We start from the raw sequence: 21,528 nt of genomic DNA, 5'->3' as shown, positions 1-21,528 counted from the left end.
TTTGCTGCTATTCTGCTTCTTCAGATGGATTATTCTTCCATCCAAGTTTTGAACTTGGCCTTTCTGTTTGCTCAGGGAAAACCCTCACTGGCATAAATAACAATTTTTCTTGAGTATGTAAATGGCTACTTGGTTCTTGCCATTTTAGATTTACAGTAGGCAGTTGGGGAGTTTAGGGGTTTGAATCCACAGAACAATAAGCACAGGCAGAATAAAGGGTGTGAGATGGAGAAGAGTCAATTGAGGAGGAATCACAGGGAATATGTTAGAATTTCATTCATGCATTACAGGCACTAGTTTCTTATATTGTTTATAGAACTGGACAGTTTTTTGATAAAAAAGATTTGGGTTTGGTAATGGATTTTGTAATACAGTAATGGTGACATTATTGTATTACAAATGGTGACATCATTCCAATGAGAAAAGTGTGAAACTATGGATCTACACAACTACAAGATTTGTTATCGCTGGAAAAATTATTGCTGCATGATTGCCACTAAAAACAGTTAGTTAAAAAATCCTGTAAGCAAGATTTGCCTACTAAGCCAGAGGGACCTGAGAAGGAAAGAAAGAAAGTCAATAAAAAGTCAATTTTAAAGGTATTTTGGAAGATCAGTACATGATTGGTACATGATTATTCATATGAGCTGTGGTTGTTCTAAACGTACATACCAACTATCGCTCAGTCAAGAGCAGAGAGATAAAAAGAAGGAAGAAAAAATATTACCTTATAGCTGACAAGATTTTGAAGTAAATATAGGACATGTTTGGATTTGAAGATGCTTTCTGGGCAGCAGCTTTTTTGGCATGCAGTATGCAAAGTTCATCTTTATCTGAAATTTCAAAAGCCTGGACAAAAGATTTGAGATAACACAAATCAAACTGGAAATTTAGGGAGTAACACCTTCCAAACACAAATGTGAGTATTTTCCTACTATCCTGCATTAGGCAGAGGGCCATGTGTTTCTCCAGTACAATATGAACTCTTTCCATGGAGAACCACTGTGGAAATTACCAGGTTGCCAAATTGAGAGAGACTGTTACAGATGATGAGATCAGGATCTCTTCTTTCTGGGCTAGCTGGGCAACTGGTGGTGCAAGGACACAGTAGTAACAGCCCCTCTTGCCTGACATGAGGCAACAAAGGGCAGGATTTAAAAGCTGGTACTCCACTGGGGTGCTTGCTAAGTCACTTTGCTCAGGGGAGAGAGGGCTTTACCCTGGTGCACACCCCAGATGTTCAGTGCACACCTCTGCCCCCCTGTGCAGCCCCTGCAGGCTCAGCGGGGCTGCTCAGCAGCAGCTCTTGGGAAGGACTGGGGAAAAATATTCTTATCAGGCAAAACATTGAGAGCTGGCAGAGAAAAACAGGCTTGTAGTTGGATGTTGGATGGACTTTGTTAGATCAAGTTTACTAAATTTACTAAATTTGCATTGCCCCTGGTAAAGACAAAGCTTGAAAGTCTGACACTCATCTGTTCTGCACTCCGCTCGTTGTCCTCCATGTGATCAGCTCTGACAAAGTATTCCCAACCTGCTGTCTGGAACTGTCCTGTGGGAGACAATTGCTATTTCTCACCTGTTAGCTCTTTTTCACTGCTCAAACCAGGTGAAGGGACAAGAATGACATACAAAGCAGGTAAGCAGTGTATTATGAAAACTGCATCTGTTGGCTAGGAGGAAAGGAGATAACAAAGTCTTTGGGTTATTTCCTTGGGAATTGTGAGGCGAATATTCTGCCTAATGCCTTTTCAGTACAGAAGGATTTCTGTAGGTTGTATATTCTCTTTCTTTTAAAGAATATATTTACAGCTGAACTAGAATGGCACACAAAAATTAGTAGTAACTAATGAAACTCATTGGAGAGGTGTGAAGCAATACTCTATCTAACTGTTCATTCTGCTAGACATAACACATATTTTCGACAGCTGTCCTCCTTATGAGGATTTAAAAGCAATTTAAATATCAATACAAAGTCTTTGGAACAGAACGCATCTAAGGAAACTAGATGACACCAACTTGAACTACAAAGTTTGCTGCCATCCTTTGAGGTACACAAACCTCAAGGTAAGTTTCTCTAGACACAAATGTTTTGGGCTGTTTTGAAACATTTTTAGAAAGAAGCATTTTTTAGAGTTCTGCCACTTAGGAATCTCTTATTCAAATTATCTGAGTTTTGCATAAAAACATCAAAGGCTGGCTCTTGAGGATGTCTTCAGAGAAGTGATCTCATTTTAAGTCTGGGAGGATGAGAGTCTCTGACAAAGTAGGGGAGTCCCTGATTAGATGGCAAAAGACACTATGCTGCTGGTAAATTCCTAGAAAAAAAGGACTGCCTTTTCTGGGTACGAGAAAACCTCAGGGATGACAACTCTTCTAATCCTGGAAGACTCCATTAAATGGAATATTATATGCTCACAGGACACCTAGTGCCTGGAAGGCACTAATTACTAACACTTCTCTTCCTGGGAGCTTCCTCAAAGCTTAGGTATGCCTCAGCCTGGTCACAAACAGATCAATCCTATCAGTGGTGTGAGAAGGTTTTTAAGCTCCCAAACTTGTGAATGAGCCCATCTGGCGTTTCTAGCCGAGCCCCCCCTTCAGGGTGACCAAGCTCTGCACGTGTCCATGGTGTTCAGGTGTCAGCTCTCCTGCTGCACCTGGTGCTCAGCCATTTTAATGAAGTGGCTGTGCTGCACCAGCAGCGCTTCCACAGCAGCTGTGGTCAGGGCATGCCAGCCCTGCAGCCTGGCATGCAGGGGGGTGTGCTGGCAGCCCCCCGGATACTGCAGCAGTTCCCAGAGCCTGACAACACAGCAGCCTGCTGAAGTCCAGAGAGAACTCTTGGTCTGCCCCCAGATGACTTAGCTTGAGTCTGAAGAGGTTCCTCAAGCAGGACAGTGCTAAACAACAGCGAATTTAAATTCAAAAATGTACTTTATAATGGCCTGCAGTGTAAAATGAAGCTACAAGATGTTGCTTGAAGGTATTCCACAGCTCAACCTGCAGAGGTGCCTCCTGTCTGTTACAGGGCAGCAATATCACCCATGCAAGCGTGGTTTGCTCACTTCACTAATTTACCTGGTCTGTAACACTTTGAAGATCCAACTTGTGAACCAAGCTCCATTTGAAAACACATACACAACCAGAACTGGGTTCCATTTGGAAATTAATTCAATTTAAAGCTTTAGATATCCCTATCTGTGTGAAAAGTGTCACAGAGATTGCTGTATTTTGCTGTCACCTTATTTTTTTGAGGTCAGGTTTTTCAGTATCTTGCTACTACAAACTCACATTTGACTGCTCATCTCACCCTAAGCCCTTACGAAGCTCATTGCAAGGCCATTTGAGCAATGCTGAATGTTTAATGAAATCAATTATCAAACAGCCATGTTGTCGCAGCCTTAGACATTTTAGCAGTTAATTTGTTTGATGCATAAAAATAAGACTCCAACTGGAGTCTCTCTGGAACCCCAATACATTGGCCAATGTTCAGAGGTGATAACAAACCACGGGGGGATGCAGTTTTCACGCATTCCACGGACCTATTTTCAAGAAGCGTTTAGTGAAGCATTGAAAAACATGGCACCCGTAATTGCTGCTTACTCCACTTAAAACATTTAAGCTTCCTGGTGATGACAAGCAGCACCCACTTACCACTGCGCTAAGTAGTCCCTGCAGCATGGCTTGGGAGAGCGTCTATGCTGAGCGTTGGCGCTCAGCAGTGTTTAAGTTGGACTTCTTCCCCCATTTTTAAACTATTGTTTCTTTCTCCAGCTAAACCTTAAACAATCAGCTGACAAACAGGATGCTCTTGCTAGCACCACATCACCCCTCCCATCCTAAATAATATAGATTAATATAAATTGACAGCACTTCTATGCGTATGAATGATGTGCAGAGGAGCTTTAAGGGGGTGCATGGCCGCAAAAAAGCACAGCACTAACCAGCTATGAGATGCTACATGCACTGCGGTCCTTCCCTGAGCGGGGCCGTGTCCGCTCACCGGGAATCCCCGCCGCTCGCCAGGGCGGATGCTCGGACACCCCGCAGGGAGAAGGCGCTCAATGCTTGGGTCCCCGGCAGCCCGGGGGCGGCGGGGGCGGCGGGGGCGGCGGGGCCGTGTCCCGGCAGGGCAGCCCGTGCGGGGGCAGAGATGCGCTGCCCTGTGCCCTGTGCCGTGCCGTGCCCTGTGCCGTGCCGTGCCCTGTGCCGTGCCCTGTGCCGTGCCCTGTGCCGTGCCGTGCCCTGTGCCATGCCGCGCCATGCTGTGCCCTGTGCCGTGCCCTGTGCCGTGCCCTGTGCCATGCCGCGCCATGCCGTGCCGTGCCGTGCCCTCGGCGCGGCCCCGCGGCTCCGGCGGCGCGGGCGGGGCGCGGCGGCCGCAGTCCCCGGCGGGAGGTTGTCATGGTTTCCCGGGTCACATGTGCGCGAGGTTCCCCCGGCGCGGGGGGAGGAGGCGCCGCCGCCGCCGAGGCTGCCGGAGCCGCTGCCCCCCGCGGGCCCGCCCCCCGCCCGCTCCCACCTGCGCCGCGCCCGCCCCTTCCCGCTGCCCACGGGCGATCCGCCGGGCGCGCCTCGTCCCCCGGGCCGCCGACCCCCGGCCCCGGGCTCTCCCCCCCTTCTCCTCCTCCTCCTCCTTCTCCTCCTTCTCCTCTCCCCTTCCCCTCACCCTCCCCCTTCCTGGCCGGGCTGCGCCCCCCCGGCCGGCCCCGGCATGAGCATCTCCATCCCGGCGGGGCTGACGGAGCTGCTGCAGGGCTTCACGGTAGAGGTGCTGCGGAGCCAGCCCGGGGACCTGCTGGAGTTTGCCCTCCAGTACTTCGGGCGCCTCAAGGAGGAGGCGGCGACGGCCAAGGATGCGGCGGAGAAGGAGCCGAGCGGCCGCAGAGCGGGCACCGGCCATGACAGGGGCGCTCAGCCGCCGCGCCGGGGCCCCCCCGACGCCCGCGGGGTCAACTTCGCCGAGGAGCCCATGCAGACCGACTCCGAGAGCGGCGAGGACGAGCAGCCGCCGCCGCCGCCGCCGCCGCAGCAGTTCCCGGGTAAGGCTCCCCCGCCTCGCCGGGCCCGGGGCTGGGGGCGCGGGGCGGCTCCCGCGGCCGCCCGGGCTCAAGTGCGCGGCCGGCGGCGATGGAGGTCCCAGCTGGATGGGGGTCCCGGCTGGATGGGGGTCCCGGCTGGATGGGGGTCCCCGCGGTGTGGGGGTCCCGGCGGTGTGGGGGTCCCCGCGGTGTGGGGGTCCCCGCGGTGTGGGGGTCCCCGCGGTGTGGGGGTCCCGGCGGTGTGGGGGTCCCGGCCCGGGGTGCCGGGGGCGGCGGAGCGCGGGCTCGGGCAGCGGCCGCACGGCGGGCACGGACCGCCCGCGCTGACGCCAGAGAGCGGAGCCCGCGGGAGCGTTCCCGTATCCCGCGGCAAACTTTAACCTGCCGGGCTTCCCCCGGTGCTCCCGGTGCTGGTGTTTGGCATACAGGTATCACCGGCTGCATCGCTTGGAGCGTGTGAGCCCGTAATAGACTAGCAAAGAGCTGTCTGTATATTTCCTTTTTATAGGAGCAAATCTGCATTCCGTAATTAGTGCAAGGGTATGTCTGCCTCAGAAAACACCTCTCATGGACATGTTACTGTATTCATGCACTTGATTAGGCATTTGCGTAGATGCACTTATATGTGTTTTAGAAAGTAGAGCACAATTTAAAACACAATTTCTTCTGAAAGCCAGAGTGAAATTTTCTGCATTTAGAAGGGCCTGTGGAACAAGTGTTGCTGTGACAGCAAAGAACATTTGCAGTATCTTTGTGTTTGAAGGTAACACCGATCTACACGCAGCTAATGACACCTTATCTTTGTGTGGCTGACAGGTTTTATTTCGAGACTGTGTCAATCCATCTGCTGGTGTGGGTTATGGGATGGGTAGGAGCTGCCTCTGAAGTGCTTTGTCTTTGTGTCATGAGCAGGCTGACTGAAGGGTCAGTCAATAAAGGTTAGATGGAGAAGAGGAAAGCGTCCAAGCATCTTTATCTTTTTTTTTTTTTTTGAGGATAGCTTGAAATGTGCCTCATCAGATGATCAAAGCAGTCATCCCCCCGAGTCGTGCTGGAGGGAGATTTACTTAGCAGAGTACAGAAGGCAGTTGTTTGCTAGTTGAATTTCAGGGCGGGTTTTTAAATGATGTGTTGTGTGAGTTTCATCAGGAAATGTAGATAAACAAGTGGGCGTTTAAGAAGTGGGTAAGTTTTCAAAATGCTTCATGTTACCCCATAAGACAGTCGCCATTCTTTTCATCTGTTCTTTGCTGCTATACCCACGTGTATTTAATGAGAAATTGAATCTGTCAATCAGGTTCTGCAGATTTATGAGGCAATTTTAAACTCTAATGCTGATTTATGAGATTAGTAGAAATTTGAAAATTTGCTGTCTTTGAAAACTGAAATGGTCATAATGTGGAAGAAATAAATTATTACCTTAATCCACTAACACTAGATGTGGTTTTTCAAACATTAATTATTCTAACACCAAACAATCCCATTGGTAAATGGAAAACTGGAATGTTGTATGGAGGGAAGTGCAGAAAAGTAGTTTATTTATTAATGTATATGTTTTACACACCTGTAACTTTACAGGGTGCTCTAAGAAGCTTTCTAAGATTTTTGAATGAATACCAGTAATCAAGATTCTTTTGACAGTCTTTTTGTTGTGATTGTGAAGACAGAAAACCATTATTGTCAATATTCTCATTAAGAGACCTGTTAGAATCTCTTAGTTTGATGAATTGATTTTCTTGTTTGACAAAACCCCTTTAAAATACCACATTTTTAAGCCTAATATATTTTGAACGTTTAATTGTATTATGGTTTGTAAATTCTGTCAGTTCAAATAATTATTAATTAAAGGAAACAAAAAATGAAAATATTTATGAAGCCACGTGAAGGTTAATAAGAAGTAACTCATGGTAAATGATTACTAATAATGTGCTTGTGTATGGTGTGCATTGTGCAGGAGTGTGTATTTTAAATTCAAATTTTATGTCTTCCCTGAATATATTCTTCTAAGGTAACATAACAATGCATCCACTCAGCCTTTTCTTAATAACTGGAGGCATAGAGGCTTGTACTCAAATATTTGTCTAATGGGTTTACATACCAATTTAAAAGCATGTTTCTTCTATGATTTTGTCCTCTCTTTCTAGAAGTAGTAATTCTTAAGAACTGAAGTTTGGGGGAAGTTTAAATTTTTTTTTCACCTTTATCAATATTAAACAACTTCTGTGTAGCAAATTTGTCCTGTTTGCATCCTTAGGAGAGGGCAATAAATTTGAAAAGTTGATAAGCAAATGTAAAATGAAAACCTCTGTGAGGGAGACCAGACCTGTGGTGGTATCTTTCCTTTGCTAAAGCTGTATATTTGAAATATCAAACTGACAGTATTCCGTAATTAATTCAACCAGAACATTGTTGAGCTCTCGCTGTAAATGCTCCAAACCTATTTTTTTCCCTACCACATGTTTCTAAATACCTACAAGCACTGCTGTTGAACTCTTTGTCAGTATTAGTTTTGTCCTTGAAATGTATTTTGGAAGGTACATGAGCATTATCCTGTTTCAGAAATGATGAGCTGAGGCATAAGCTGTGTTAAAAAGAAAAAAACCCTGTACCCAGGATTAAGAGTTATATGTGAACCTTGAATTAAACTCTGTTTGGGTCTCTGCTGTGTCCATTACCTCACTGCAGAAATCACATAAAGGTAAAAGCAGTTACCTTGTCTGGAGGGAGAACTTTGTTGTATTGGTGTCATAGCTTTGAATTGGCACCTGGAGTTAGGTGACCTCAGAAATGACATTCTTTGTGTTCAGAGCATTTAGATTATCCCCTTTGGAACACACAGTTTAATTTGGGAATGTTTTTCAGGTTTTCTAGTTGATTCATTTGTTCGGTTTTCCTAAAAAGAAAAATATTTAATTGTCCTACATGGGTGTATTGGCATTAATCAGTTACAACAACTAATTCCTACTAAAAAAAATAGCAGACACTAAATTGAATAGGAAATCTGCATAAAAAAGAGCCCTATTTTAGAAAATTTGTCTAACTTTTAGCAGGTCTGAAGTATGTATTAAGATTTATTATACTGTGTCTGCAAAATTTGAAAATGCTCATTGGATTATTTGTTCTTTCTACAGTGACTATACTTTTCTTTTGACATTACTACTTAATGTTGATTTGCAACTTTTTTTGATGGGCAATAACCTATGTAATCTGTAACAGTTGTTTTAAAATATTTGCCATAGATGAAAATTTGCATTTCATCTAGCCTTAATATGAATTAGGAGAGGAGTTTTTTGCAGTAGCATTGCTGTTCTTTAAACTCAAAAGTTATAGTGCTGTATGTATCATGTGGCAAGATATAGCTTCTGTTTATTTTTCTTTTGTTTTACTTCAGTTTGTTTTGGTGTCTTTCTCAGATAGTGGTGTATTTTAACAGGAAAATACTACAGCTGTCCCTCTCCTCCCCCGTGTGCTTCTGTTGGTGTGTTGGTTGCTTTGAGTTCCTTCTTTGAAAACTTGGGCTAGAAAATGCAAGTCTGTATCTCAGCTTAACCACTGACTGTGCCTAAATAATATGAGATCACTGTTTAGGTAAAACACACATCTTCTACCTTACAATGCCATTTTAAAGGCATGTCTTTATTTTAGTTCCTTTATTCAGTCTGATGTGCTTTACAGATGTACTGTTCATAGAAATTTTGAAATAATAGGTAAATTGTAGAAACCAGAATAAACTTTGCACACAACTACAATTGTGTCTTGTAGGTAATGGGTAGATTAGAGCAGTGGAAGAGGTCTGTAAGGGCAAAGGAGCAATATAAAAATACATACAAGTTGTAGTAGGAGACCCTTAAATCAAGGGCTGTATAGAAAAGCATGGAAATTTCTTATAAATGTGTATATTCCAACTAAAATCTGCAGTGTGATGGGTAATGGCTGAAATCACTGCCATCTGATATGTGCTTAGCCAACCTTAGAAATGAAGTTTTTATAATTTCTGCCATCACTCTTTTGAAATACACAAAGAAGTAAATCACTATTTGTGTGGTTACAAGGACAAACCCAATTGGAGCCTTCCAGCCACAGACCAGTCCCTTGGGAGCGTGGCATTGTTGGAGCACTCCTTGGCAAGGCTGTGGGACAGATCTCCTTGCAATTTCCTGGGCTATGCCTGCTGTCTAACAGGGAAAAACGTGTAAATTAAGTGTTCAGGGTGGGTGTTTGGGAAGAAGATGGATTCTGTGAGGGAAAAGAATTCCAGCTGCAAGAATTCGGTGCCTTGCTGGTCCAGTGGGTCTTGGTCAGGGGCTGACTACTGGCTGCTCTTCTCTAGTCACAAAACCACAAAGCTTTCTATCCTGGCTGTAAATCTTTTTAAAAAATGCAGATTTTTGAAATAATGGTTTGCAGTATTTTTGACTGGAGCAAACAAAAATATTTTCTTTCTGCTAACGATTATTTTTGAGAGTAAACCCAAACAAGTTGGCAGTTGTTTGTGATTTGTTTGTTTGTTTTCTCTTATTCCTTAATCTCACACAAGTGTTTTATTCAAGTTGGGAAGTTTGTCATCAAAAAACTTAGTTTGACAAAATTATAAGCAACTAGAAATGTGAAGTTGTAATATGTACCATTTAGTTGTAGGACTATGACTCCCTTTCAGACATGTATGTAGTTGTGATTATAGATGAAAGGAATACTTTTGACACAACCATTTTTTAAAAAATAAGTATGTTTATATTCATAATTTAGTTGAAATGATAGCAGCCTCCACTCAAAAAGTATTTATGCATCCCTGCTCAAAATTAAGCATGAATGAGTGGAAGTGTTTCTGCTGGCTAATATTTTGTTGAATAATGTATTTATTATTCAACAATAAATAAATAAAGTGTATTGAAGAGAAGCAGGAGGAAGTTCCAAAGACCTATGGACAGAAAGATAGTAGAACTACACTAAAAATATTTCAATTTGTCTTCAGCTTCTTTTTTGCTAAAGAAACAATGTGGAGATAATTTTGGCTGACTGTTCAGCTTGGAAAAAGAGAACAGCATTAATTCAGGATGTATAGGAAGACATAAAATTTTGCTGGCATGGGTTTGTAGTGATTGCATTATGAATTATAGACTATAAGCAATGTCAGTACTAACATTTGCACAGCAATGCTCAGTTTGTTGCTTGTGTCATGTCTGTTTCAAAGGAAAACCTGCTTCCTCAGGACCTCTCTAGGAATATTGTTTCACTCGCTGGCTTCGTTTCAGTTGCCCAAAGAAACCTTATAGTTTTTGTTCCCTGTGTTTACTCCTGTTTATGCATTTAAGTGAATGTAAAAAACCAATTTATTTCTCTGCTTGGTGAAGAGAATAAAGATTAATCTCTGGACATTAAGAGTGTGTGTTTGTAGAATGCACTCCCACAGCACAATGACCTAGTGCTTGCAACCTGCACTGAGGTGCTTCATGCATCTGTCAGGAAGTTAAGCTTGATGTAATATCTGTATATCTCATGGTTTATCCCAAGTCTGTTATGCAGAAGTATTGCATTGTGTTCTCTGGTTCTGTCCAGTTCCCTCAGTCTCTGTGAAATGTCCCTAAACAGTCAAATCTCTGCAGACTTATTGGCCTTAGCTGCTCCTGTAAATCTGGAACATATGGTTTGGAAATCTCACATTTAGGTCACAAGGTACAGATTAGTCAAGGTACAGGCTGCTGCTGCACTTCTGGTTTTCAGATATCGAAGATGACCTCTAGATTGGGAAATTTCATTTGTTGGGACAGTGATGAAAGGAGCAAGAAGGCAAGGTGGAAGGCAGGACATGGAGGACGAAAAGGAGTCAGTGCGTGGTAAGGAAAATACAAAGGTAAAAACAAGAGGTGGGAGGAGATACAGAGCTGAGGTAAGGGGAGAAAGATAAAAGAATAGACAGCACATGTGAGAAAACACCTTAAATTCTCCACCCTTGTTTTTCTACCCAGCTATAGCCCTGCTGTCCCAAATTTATATCCTGAATTTTCTACTGAGATTCTTTTTGGCTTATAAATACATTTCAGAAGAGCATAAATGTGAGCTTAACTAAAATCAGTGGTCAATGCATTGTATGGATGTGAATTTGGTCATCTGACGCTGAGAGGTCTATTAAATGTTTTGACATGGTCATCTCCCTTGTTACCATGTCTGGAGCGTCATGACACTTGCATTTTAATGAAAGTTTCAACTCAGGTTTTTTATGGAGGTTCCAGATTGGTTTCAACCATTTTCTGATTTAAAAAATAATAGCAGTGATCATTATGAAGAAAGTCAACAGGCACATGAGTACAGATGCCACCTTCATGGCTAGGAGAGCCAAGATGGTGCTGATGAAGAAATGAAATGTTGAACAGTGCATAACAGACAGGGTGGAATGTCCCTACTTCTAATGCTTATTACAAGTCACAGTAGTTATTTCATCAACTGTTATTTTAATGGAAATGCCTTAAAGTCACGCTGTAGTGTAACTGTTACCAACCCAGGTTTGAACTCCTATTATGAGCTTCAAGTGAATGTAATTATACAGAGGTTCTGTGCTTTAAAAAGGTTAGCAATTTTTTAAAAGCGAATGAAGGAGGGAGAAGAGTTTGAGAAAAAGAGCCATTAAAAATGGCTCAGTGTTCTCTGCTTCTGGAATAGGTCTTGACATACATAAATTGGAAGAAGAGGAGGTGATTTTACCAGGGATGATACATTTATCACACAATTTGTTTGATATTGTTGCTTGTTTTATGGATGTGGGTGCATAAAAGATGAACTCTGTGTATGCATGAATTACTACATGCTAGATAAACCTGTCAAAAGAAATAAGCTTGTCTATAAGTAGATATCACCATAAACATCCATCAATTAGGGTGTTGTTTGAAAGTATTCTTATGAGACTTCTAAAGGAAATATACACTTTTTCCCCGCTTTTCTTTGGGACATTGGATGAGGATATTGGTGAGTCTAGATAGCTTTATGTAGGGGTTTTATGCTGAAACCCCTTATCCTTCCAGGGAACCCTTTTAGGATAACCCTTCCACATGCTGGGTAGGAATGATCACCCATTTACTGCATGAACAGGATGTTTCGATCATGGCAATTAATTACAAACTTGGGGTTTATTTAATCTTTTTCTTTATTGAATACATTTTTTGGTCTGTAGATCAGTTTTCACTCATAGTACTCATAGTACAGGACTTTGTTGAAGAGGGTGAAATTTGCCTTTGAGTGTGCTTTGTTTTCTCTTCGTTTTTTACATTTCTAATTGACTGGCATTATTACACTTTTCCTTGTAGAAAAGCATCGTGTTTGTCAGTTTGGTTTTTCATTAAAAAATATAAGGAGCTCTGTTTCAGTTTTTTGTGCACTTAGTGATAAAAATAGCAGAAGTACCCGCAGAGAATTTCCATTTGCAGTTTCTAGGCAGTGTAATACACGAATCCAGATTTATATCAATGCAGCAAGTAACCCAGAAGACACGCAGTTTTGGGGTTACATCAAAAAGATGATGGTAACCAAATGTCCAGTGCCTCATTCAGCATTTCCTCCACATTACAAAAATGTGGGAGGTCTGAAATGAAGGGGAATGGAAGCAGGCAAGGGTGCCTGAAGTGCATAGGAGTAAAATGCAGATTATAGGTACAAGGTATCCTCAGAATGAGCTGTACAACAGCCATATGGCAGTCTGCCATCCTTTCCATAAACTGCATCCTTTTAGCATTGCTGCTCAGAAAAGTAATTTGTGGACCACAGATAAATAAGGAAATTATAAAGAATAGAACAATTTTAAAAAAATCCAAATTTTAATTTAATCAGCCTTGCCTTATTGTGCTGTAACACTCTGGAAAATGGAAGGTAGAGTTGTAAAAAGCATGCTGTAACAACAGAAAGTGTTTTTCACTTATGTATTTGACTCTTACATTGCTTAAGGAGATTTAGAAAAAAATCATCAGGGCAAGAACTTGAAGCTGAGAGCTTGAGCAGGTAAAGGCTGATAATGAGAATAGCTGTCTTACACATACAGTTTCAGTTATGTGACTGAAGTGGTTTCTGTAAAGCTGGGCTAAAAGGGACAATTAGTAATTATTATGAAGACTTCCTGAATGGAGGGTCTAGAAAATTGCTGTATAAAATAGATTTTGAAAGGAGAAGTAACATGATCCTTCCTGCTCAGTCATTCCAGATACCATCCTGCTTGTATAAAGATTTTTATAACGGTGTCAATCCCTTCTGAAATCCCTGTGATGCAGATGTCAAACATGTTTTTATAAATAGTGGTAATGTTTTCATATTGTACCTTTTTAGCAGAGATGTCCATGTAAAGCATGCCAGATAGGAAGAAAATAAATCCTTTCCCAGCCCTGGAAAGAAAAGATTCTTTGCAAAGCCTCAGTGTAGGCTATAAATAAAAGATGTACTGAATTCTTGGTGTTGGGATGAATACAAGCTGGAACCAAGCATAAGCATTCAGACTGCCTGCCCAAGCACACAGGCCGAAATTCTTGGTGTGTTTTCTCATTCTGATTTTAATGATAGCTTGTAATGCTAGTGTGAAAACCAGAATTCAGTGCCATGGGTTGTAAGTGTTGCAGGATCTGGGTTAATTTGAACTTGAAAGTGACAGCTTTGCTGTGGCCTTTTTTGGGTGACCTCACATATGAATATATATTGTCCCTGCTCTGATCTGGTCCTTCCAATTTATTTCCCATTATTCTTACTACTGAAATTGTTCCCTTTTAGATCCTCTCTGAAGCTGTCACACTTTTCATTGATGCTGAAGAACTCCATCTTTGGGCCAGTAATTGCCTTTGCTAAAAAATGCAGACTAATACCACAAGTCCTTGAAATCAAGTCCTTGATCAAGAGTTTTTGTTATTTAATATCTTGGAAATTAATGTCTAAAATCTAGTAAATATGTCTAAGTATTCCCCCTGTTTTAACAATGGTTAATATGACAAAAAGTCTGTCTAACAGAGGGCTGGAATTGTCCTGAGATTTCTTGTTCTCTTCCAAAACAATGTTTGTGATACCACCCTTGCAGTCATAAACAATTACAACATGTGCTATAGACATCGATCAAAATTTTATTAAGAATTCAAACAAAATGTTTTCTACTGTTGTAACCATTTTTTCATAATGAATGAGTTTTGAAAGTTGCATATTCTTAATAATTGATGATATGAAGCATGGAGGGAGAGGTTTATTTTTTGTCCCCAGTTATACCTAATTTCTGCTGAAATTGAGAAGTTAGGATCTGGTAGCTTTATCGATCTGCTTCTTCAGGAGTCTTTTAAGTACTGGGCCCAGTCATCATTTTATTTTTAGTTCTATTTTTGGGGTTTTTATTTTTCAGTCCTGAACTCATAGTGCTTTTTCTTTCCAGCCATTTTGTTCAATAACTTTGAGTAATATTCAGGCATCTTTCTCTAAAACCCATCTTTTAGCTGATAATTTATCTCTCTCTACTGTTTTTAATAGGTAGTCTAAACATGAGAAACTTTGATCTAGCCTTCACCAGTACAATATTTAAGCATCTGTGAGGTAATTTAAATACAAAGTTAACAACCTATCTTCCTTCCTGTTGCTTCAGCCTACAGGAAATATTGTTTAATGTCTAATGCACATATAAAAATTGGTTTGAAAGCAGATAGATGGTTATTTATTCTTAGATACTACTAACTTCAATTTGTGTTAAAAAATTTATCTGCAGTATTTTTCTGCATGTCTCCCTTGCTAATCTGTCAGTTTTCCCCTTCTATTGAAATGTAGCTGCTGGTGGCAGTTGAGGTGGGAGTAGATGTAGATTAATTTCCATTATCCACCTTGCAAGAAGAAGTAATTTGTTCTTCTGGTTTTGCCTTCTCAGTATCAGGAATAAAATGGAGTCACTGATTTAAGTGCACCATAATTTGCTGTCTATCTGGAATATATTGTCATATGAACATGGCTCATCTGTAATTACTGCAGTTTATGGCCTCAAAAAATGCAAAAAAGAAGAGGAAGAATGTCATGCTTTCTTCAAGTCCATCCTTCAGATTATTTCATTAAGCACAGATGCAGGGTTTGGGAGGTATAGGGAGGCTGGGAAGTCTTGGGGAATCTAATCAAAAAACATTTTGAGCTTGTAAGAGAAAGCTGTGCTTTCCATGGAAATGTGTAGGTGTTTATCCTCTTCTCTGACTTTGTTTTTGGGAATTCGAGGCATTTCTCAACAAGAACTTCTGTAAATACTGCTAGAAAGGCCTGAGTTTCTTGCTACTGCCAAAATTGGATGTCACAGATCCATTTCCACCAAAGAGAGTTTTTCTGGGAAGGTTATATGGAGCACAAAAATACAGCAATGTGTTGCAACCTACTTCTTCCATCTCAACCTTTTTTTTTGGCTGAAGGATTTTTCTCATACACTGGACTAAAAAAACAATAACCAAAAAACCAACAAACAGTGAAAAGAAACAAATGGTAGTAGGAGGTAGCAAAAGAGAGTAAGAAAAATTTCATCTTTTGCTGCTGTTAAGAGGATATCAAGTGTTTTGTTTTCCTTTGCCTTTTAAGTAAAGTGTTAAGTGTTTTGTTTATTTTGCCTTTTTTTTTTTTCCAGTATGTGAAATTAAGAAAGTTCCTTGGTCTACTCTTTATCCAGAAGCTCAGTCAGGGGCTAAGATCCATTTCCCTTGCAGTTCTGTTTGGGAGTGATGGGGGATAAATCACAGAAGTGTGTGTGATCACCCTTCTGAGTGGAAAGGAGGCAGGTTAATATTTACAATTGCAGCATGACACTCACTGTCTTCATAGCTGGAACACCAGATAATATAAAACCATCTGGGATTGAGCTGATGTCAGGTGCATGTACAGGCCTTTCAGAAGAGGAGACAAGTACTCCTGGATCCAGATCATTGTAGTCATCTTGGTGTCAGCTTGTACCTCATATTACTGAAATAGGCTTTTTCATATTAGAAAAATGTTTTTATGTCTAACTCTGGAAGAATTCTGCCACTATAGCATGTAGATCCTTGACAGAATCAAAACTAAACATGCAAATGAGCTTCAGAAAGACATCCTTAAATCCTACAGGTTAAGGGGAGTAGTAGTGCTTCTCCCTAATAGAGCAGGCCATTTATTGCCTCTTCTAGCTTGGAGGAGACAGACCCAAGGTCCTTTTACGGGAGCTGGCCTGTGGTCCCAGCCCCCAGGAGGAGTCTGTACCAGCAGGCACTGCTAGACTCCCATTGGCATGGCACAAGCAGGGCATCCTTCCACTGCCATGGGGTAATTTCACCATTAAGCAAAATTATTTTTGTTCTTATTATGAGCACAGAGTTTTCTGTGCTTGCTAAGATGTGTTTAGCTTCTGAGAAAGCTGTTAGAATTTGTGGCAGTGGTCAGTATGTTGCCATCTGATGTCTCACCTTTGACGTCTATTGCAATGTCCTTTTCAGTGAGTTTCTTTCTTTTATTTTTTTTTAAGTTTTGATGTTTAATTTGCTAAAGTTATTGTACAGTTGCTTGTGGAGAACTAATAAAACTGACCACACAGCTCTACTGGCATGAGCCTTATTTGTTTCTGTAAATCATAGTGTGAATTTATCCCAGCACTGGTTGGTTGGTCTGGTGTCCTGGTGATGTTTGTATCCCCAGTTGTCTCTGTTTATGCTGGATGTTAAGTTCTGCACCTTTCAGGCTGGTTCTGAGGCTGAGATGGGGCGAACAGAAGCAGCAGTTTGTGCTCAGGAGCTGCACTCACTGCTCCAGTTCCTGCTCCTGGACTGTCTGCAGCACGGACAGACAGACAGCAGGACAGAGCTCTCCTTTGCTGCCAGGTAGTTTTTAGCTGGCTGGGGCAGAGCAGCTCCCTGACAGTGATTTTCCTGTTCCTTGGGGCTGCCCAGCCCAGCTCTGGAGCGAGCGCCCAGCAGAGCCCCTGGAGCTCCCACCTGGGCTCAGCAGGGCCGGGGCTGGGAGAGGCTGAGCCAGCTGGGCTGCAGCCACAACAGGGACCTCCTGAGCTTGACATCTCTTCAGAACAGAGAGAGGTTTCATTGTTTAATATAATTTCATTTTTTATGCCTGTGAATGCTTTGCTTGTTAAATAAACAGGGCTTTTTCCACTTTTCTCCAAGGAAATATTTTCCTGAACCAGTAGGGGGAAGGGCTTGAATCTGCTTTCTAGAGGAACTCCTTTTGGAATTTCCTCCCAAATTTGCCCTAAACCAGGTTTAGTTCAGCTGGGGTGAAAACAATCCAGCTTGATGGCCTGAAGGAGGCAGTGGGTACATGGCATGGAGTTGTATTGTACCTTTGCAATGCTGAGTCTGATTCAGTGGATTCCTAAAAGTGCACTGCAGTGTGCAGGAAGCACCTGAGTGTCTGGTTCAGAGACATCTAATACTGATATTGAGAATGTCTAGTGCTGATCAGCTGGCAGCCAAGACTGAATTTATGTGACCTGTCCTTCATGGTAGGTGCTAGTTTGGTATCAGCTTCTGTTTTTCACATATTATTAGCAAGTTCTTTCTTTTGAGACTTTTTTCATTTTAAATTCATTGGAAAATGGTAGAGCAAGTTCAGTGTTTTCTTTTGTTAAGGAATTTGTGTATCACTTGAACCCATGAACTTGCCCTTGCTTGTTTCCAGTGTTTGAATGACTTCTGCTGAAACCAATTTAAAATTGACAGGTGAGGCTCTGTGGAACAACACTCGTTCTTTCTAAATATCAAGAATAGAAATGTAATTGCTGTGATACTTGCAGAGAGCAGTTACCTGTGACTTATGCTTGGAAAGTAACAGGAGCGTGGTTATTGCTGGAAATACTTAGATGTATTGCTTAGAATATTTTGTTTTGTTTTCATTTGGAAAATATACAAAGGTCAGAGTATAAACACATGTGGTGCTTTGAAAACGTAAAGACTGAGCCAATAAGATGTACACATTTATTCTGGAAACCCTTTAGATTTATTCTGGAAACTTTAGATTTACTTCTGGCTAGGAACTGACATTGTTTAACTTGTGCTCTGCATTCCAGGACAAAACAGTTTATAGAGCTGTAGAACTACTTTTTTTTCCCCAGATGAAGGGATGAATTTAGCTTTCCTTTTAGCAAGAGCCTTTAATGCAGTACATTTTAGGTATAATTTTTTCCCCTCTAAAACTAGCCTCGTGCCTTTCTTGCACAAATTGTGTTTTAGAGATTAAACAGTTGCAAGGTTTTCTAAGGAAAACCTTTCTCCCTGTGTTGTTATTGTTTGATATGGGGTTCTGTGTTCCTAGAGTGAGGATCAGATGCATATAACTGATTGAGTTTAAGGGAGTGGAAAGGAGATTGAAGTTTTGTAGTCTGTTGTTGGAAAGTTACACAAATTCCAGTGAGAATGTGAGGTGAAACTTGGCACTGGATACAAAACTGTCACTCCTTTCCTGTTTGTATCAAAAGCAATTTTAATCATACTTCTCAGTTTTAAAAAAGTGCTTTTGGTGATCATAGTTTTGATATCTAAGGTAATACATATTGTTTTTATTTGACTGCATTTTCTGTTGTCAGATCCCACGTATTTTATGGAAGTAATTTGGTTTCTAAGTAACTTCTTATTTTAAGAGCAAAAAGGAGAGCTTTGAACTGGAGGTGTGAAACAAATGAAAGAGGCATGTTTATCAGAATTACTGGCATGTCTGTAAAACTGGATAGTGATAATCTAGAATACTTACAGAAATTTTAAGATCATGATACAGGAACATCTGCCTATAAAACTATATGCTACAGGAAATACATACTTGTCTGTTTGTAGTAGACTGGCCTGATGAAGCTCTTGTAGTCCATCAAATTAGTGATGAAAACATTTTTTAAATTATTATATAGGCTCAAGTATAGTAACTGAGGATAACTTCCCATATCATACCTGTCATAAGACGTACTTAAAAATTGTGGGAAAAAATTTATTTTAATACTCTGTGGGTCTGGATGAAATCCACAAGACAAAGGAATTTGGACTGAAGGCTGAGGTTTTGTCTATTCTAATCTCATCCCTTGATAACTATCCTTTAAGGAAGAAGAATGATCCACAAATTTAAAATAGACCTCTGAGAGTTAAGACAAATTAGGTTAAATGTTCATTTGTGTCACAGTCTTGCTGTGTGCCTTTGAGTGGTTTGCACTAGTGGCTGTAAATTGGCAAAATGGAATATTTGCCATTCCCAGCCTGCTGGGATCTTATAGCAGTATGTGTGTGAAGGATTGTGAAAGGCTCTTGTGTCATTGTTTGCCTACAATATTTAAAAAAAAATTCTTAAAATATCTTAGAGTCCAAGGCCCAATTGATGCTAGAATTTAAGAAATTTTTATCTGATACATCATTTTTTTTCTGGCCAAATATAGAAAACGATGGGTTTACCATTCAATGAAAGATGCAGGAATACTGAGCAGTCAGCAAAGCCCTTGTAAACAGAGGAGACCTCTATGGTTTGTTTAGGCTACAAATATTGCCCTTAAAAGTGTAATAACCCTGAGATTGCATTACTTGATATTCCTAGCTCATTTTGTCATTTACCAAGTTGTTTTTACAAAAGGTGCTTGTGGCTGTTAGCATGGGCTCCTGCCTGGTGACTATTACAGAATCCTGCCTTCAGCCATGTGCTCTTCAGGTCACACTTAACATAAAGGTCATGCATTGACTCTGCCTGTAAAAGGTGAATAAATTTTTGTCTTAAGTTGCCATCTTTTCTTAAAAAAAAAAAAAAAAAGTTGTCTGTTTTTGTAACTTCATGGGTTTTTTAAAAATTTACTATTAGGACAAAAAGTGTTCATCTGTTTTTTTCTTGCCCAAAATAATCTCCTCATCTTCTCTTGTAGTAACCTAATGTGAATGCTGGGAATGTAACTGAAAAGCAATATTTATCCTGATTTATGAATTGAGTGTCCTTTAATTTCATAAACTTCCTAAAGCAGTCTGTGTGGGTTTTGTTTTGTTTTTTTCTTTTTTTTGAGAAAGCAAGACAGAAATGTTATAAAATTCCAATTTAATTTACAAAAATGGATTGAGTTTATTTTTCTGCTGAGGATTTAAAGTAAAGCATGCATCTTCCAGTAAGTTCAAGAAGAAACTCCGATGTATCTTTGTGGATACTTGAATATCCAGATCACTGGGCCAGTCTGCTTTTCAGCATGCTTGTTTGCACATTGTCTTGGCTTCAAGAGAAGAATTTTTAGTGTGTGTCCTTGGATAATATGGCATAGCCTGGAAAGTAGGGCATTTTTTTTTTCCAGAGGTGTGGGTTGCTAGTCTGCCATGTACCCAGTCAGGCAGTGTTTTGTTTTCCTTTTTAAATGCACTCTGGACATTTTATGTTTACCTGATCTAAAAGAATTTCTTGAAAGGCAGTGTAGGTTGTGGGAAGACTATCAGGACAAGTAGCACTTTAATCTGTGTATGACAAAGCATTTCTGCCATTTCCCAAAGCAGAGAGTCTGAGCAATATTCCAGATTATCTGCATCTGCTAGTCTGCCTTTATTCTGGCTCTGTATATTCCTCTTCAGTACCCAAATCTTGGATCATATTCCCAGGTAGGTAAGTGTAAATAGACAGTGTGAAAGTGTGTGTTGGACTTCTTGGATAGGTCTACAGGAAAGGAGTCTTTGGGTCATAACCCATGACATTTGCTGTGGTTGGTTGTAGCTGTATTTCAGGTAATGGTGTCATGATCACATGTAATTCTGCTATGGAATCTGAAGCAAAAGCATAGTAGGGTTTTTTGTTGTTTTGTTTTTGGGATTTTTTTTGTTTGTTTTTTTTTTTCTTTTTTTTTTTTTTAAGCCCTCTGTTGGAAGACCATTATTTTATGCCAAGAATTATTTCGTTGCCTGGTGACTAATCAGCCTATTGGAGAGTTTTGCTATCAAGAGTCATGGAAAGTTGGCCCCTGCTAGGAATCTCACAGATAGTTACTGAAGGAAGTCAGGACAATGTTCTCAAGCATCCCTAGCCAGGGAAAGAACAAAATGGGTGTGAAAGTGATTGTGATGCTGAAGTTTACTTACAAGAGATGCAACTTTTCAAGTGCTGCCCAAACTATTGAGCAAAATGGAGAAGTGCTGAAAAATCCACTACTTGCCATTACTAGACATTCCTGAATGTGATCCACAAGTGATGGAGCTGAAAGACAAAAAGGGACTTAGTTTACATTGTGGGGTGCTTTTAACATTACTGCAGTATCAAGGAAAGAAATTATAGAAGGTACATCTTTGTATCTGTGCTTTGACTACCCCTGTTCCCAGGGAATGTTGCTCAGGTGCTGCCAGTAATCTCTGTTTCACATTAACACAACAGAAGGTACTGAAATAAATGGGTGTCTGCAGTTTCCTTTGCCACTCCTCAGCTCACTTGCATGAGTCAGTTTATTCAGGACAGAAAAGGCACGTCCTGTTAATCCATAAAGTCTGTTCAGCTGCGGGATCTCTTTGACCTCTCCATTCTCTTGAAAAAATGAGTTATT

General features: G+C 41.1%; 1 protein-coding gene across 2 annotated transcripts in view; it reads left to right on the top strand.

Moving 5' to 3' along the window:
* Positions 1-4,544: 4,544 nt before the first annotated feature.
* PRKAR2B (protein kinase cAMP-dependent type II regulatory subunit beta) overlaps positions 4,545-21,528 on the top strand; it is a 76,960-nt gene continuing 59,976 nt past the window's right edge. The window contains exon 1 of one of the 2 annotated variants that reach the window (XM_063155504.1): positions 4,545-5,045. In XM_063155504.1, the coding sequence (XP_063011574.1) occupies positions 4,718-5,045 (328 nt within the window). In that variant the 5' untranslated portion in view covers positions 4,545-4,717. The remainder of the gene's footprint in view (positions 5,046-21,528) is intronic. The other variant, XM_063155503.1, reaches the window with a different exon arrangement.

This window comes from Melospiza melodia, chromosome 4 (assembly GCF_035770615.1).
Source record: "Melospiza melodia melodia isolate bMelMel2 chromosome 4, bMelMel2.pri, whole genome shotgun sequence".
NCBI classification, from domain to species: domain Eukaryota; kingdom Metazoa; phylum Chordata; class Aves; order Passeriformes; family Passerellidae; genus Melospiza; species Melospiza melodia.
This window is presented reverse-complemented; position numbering and strand designations above follow the sequence as displayed.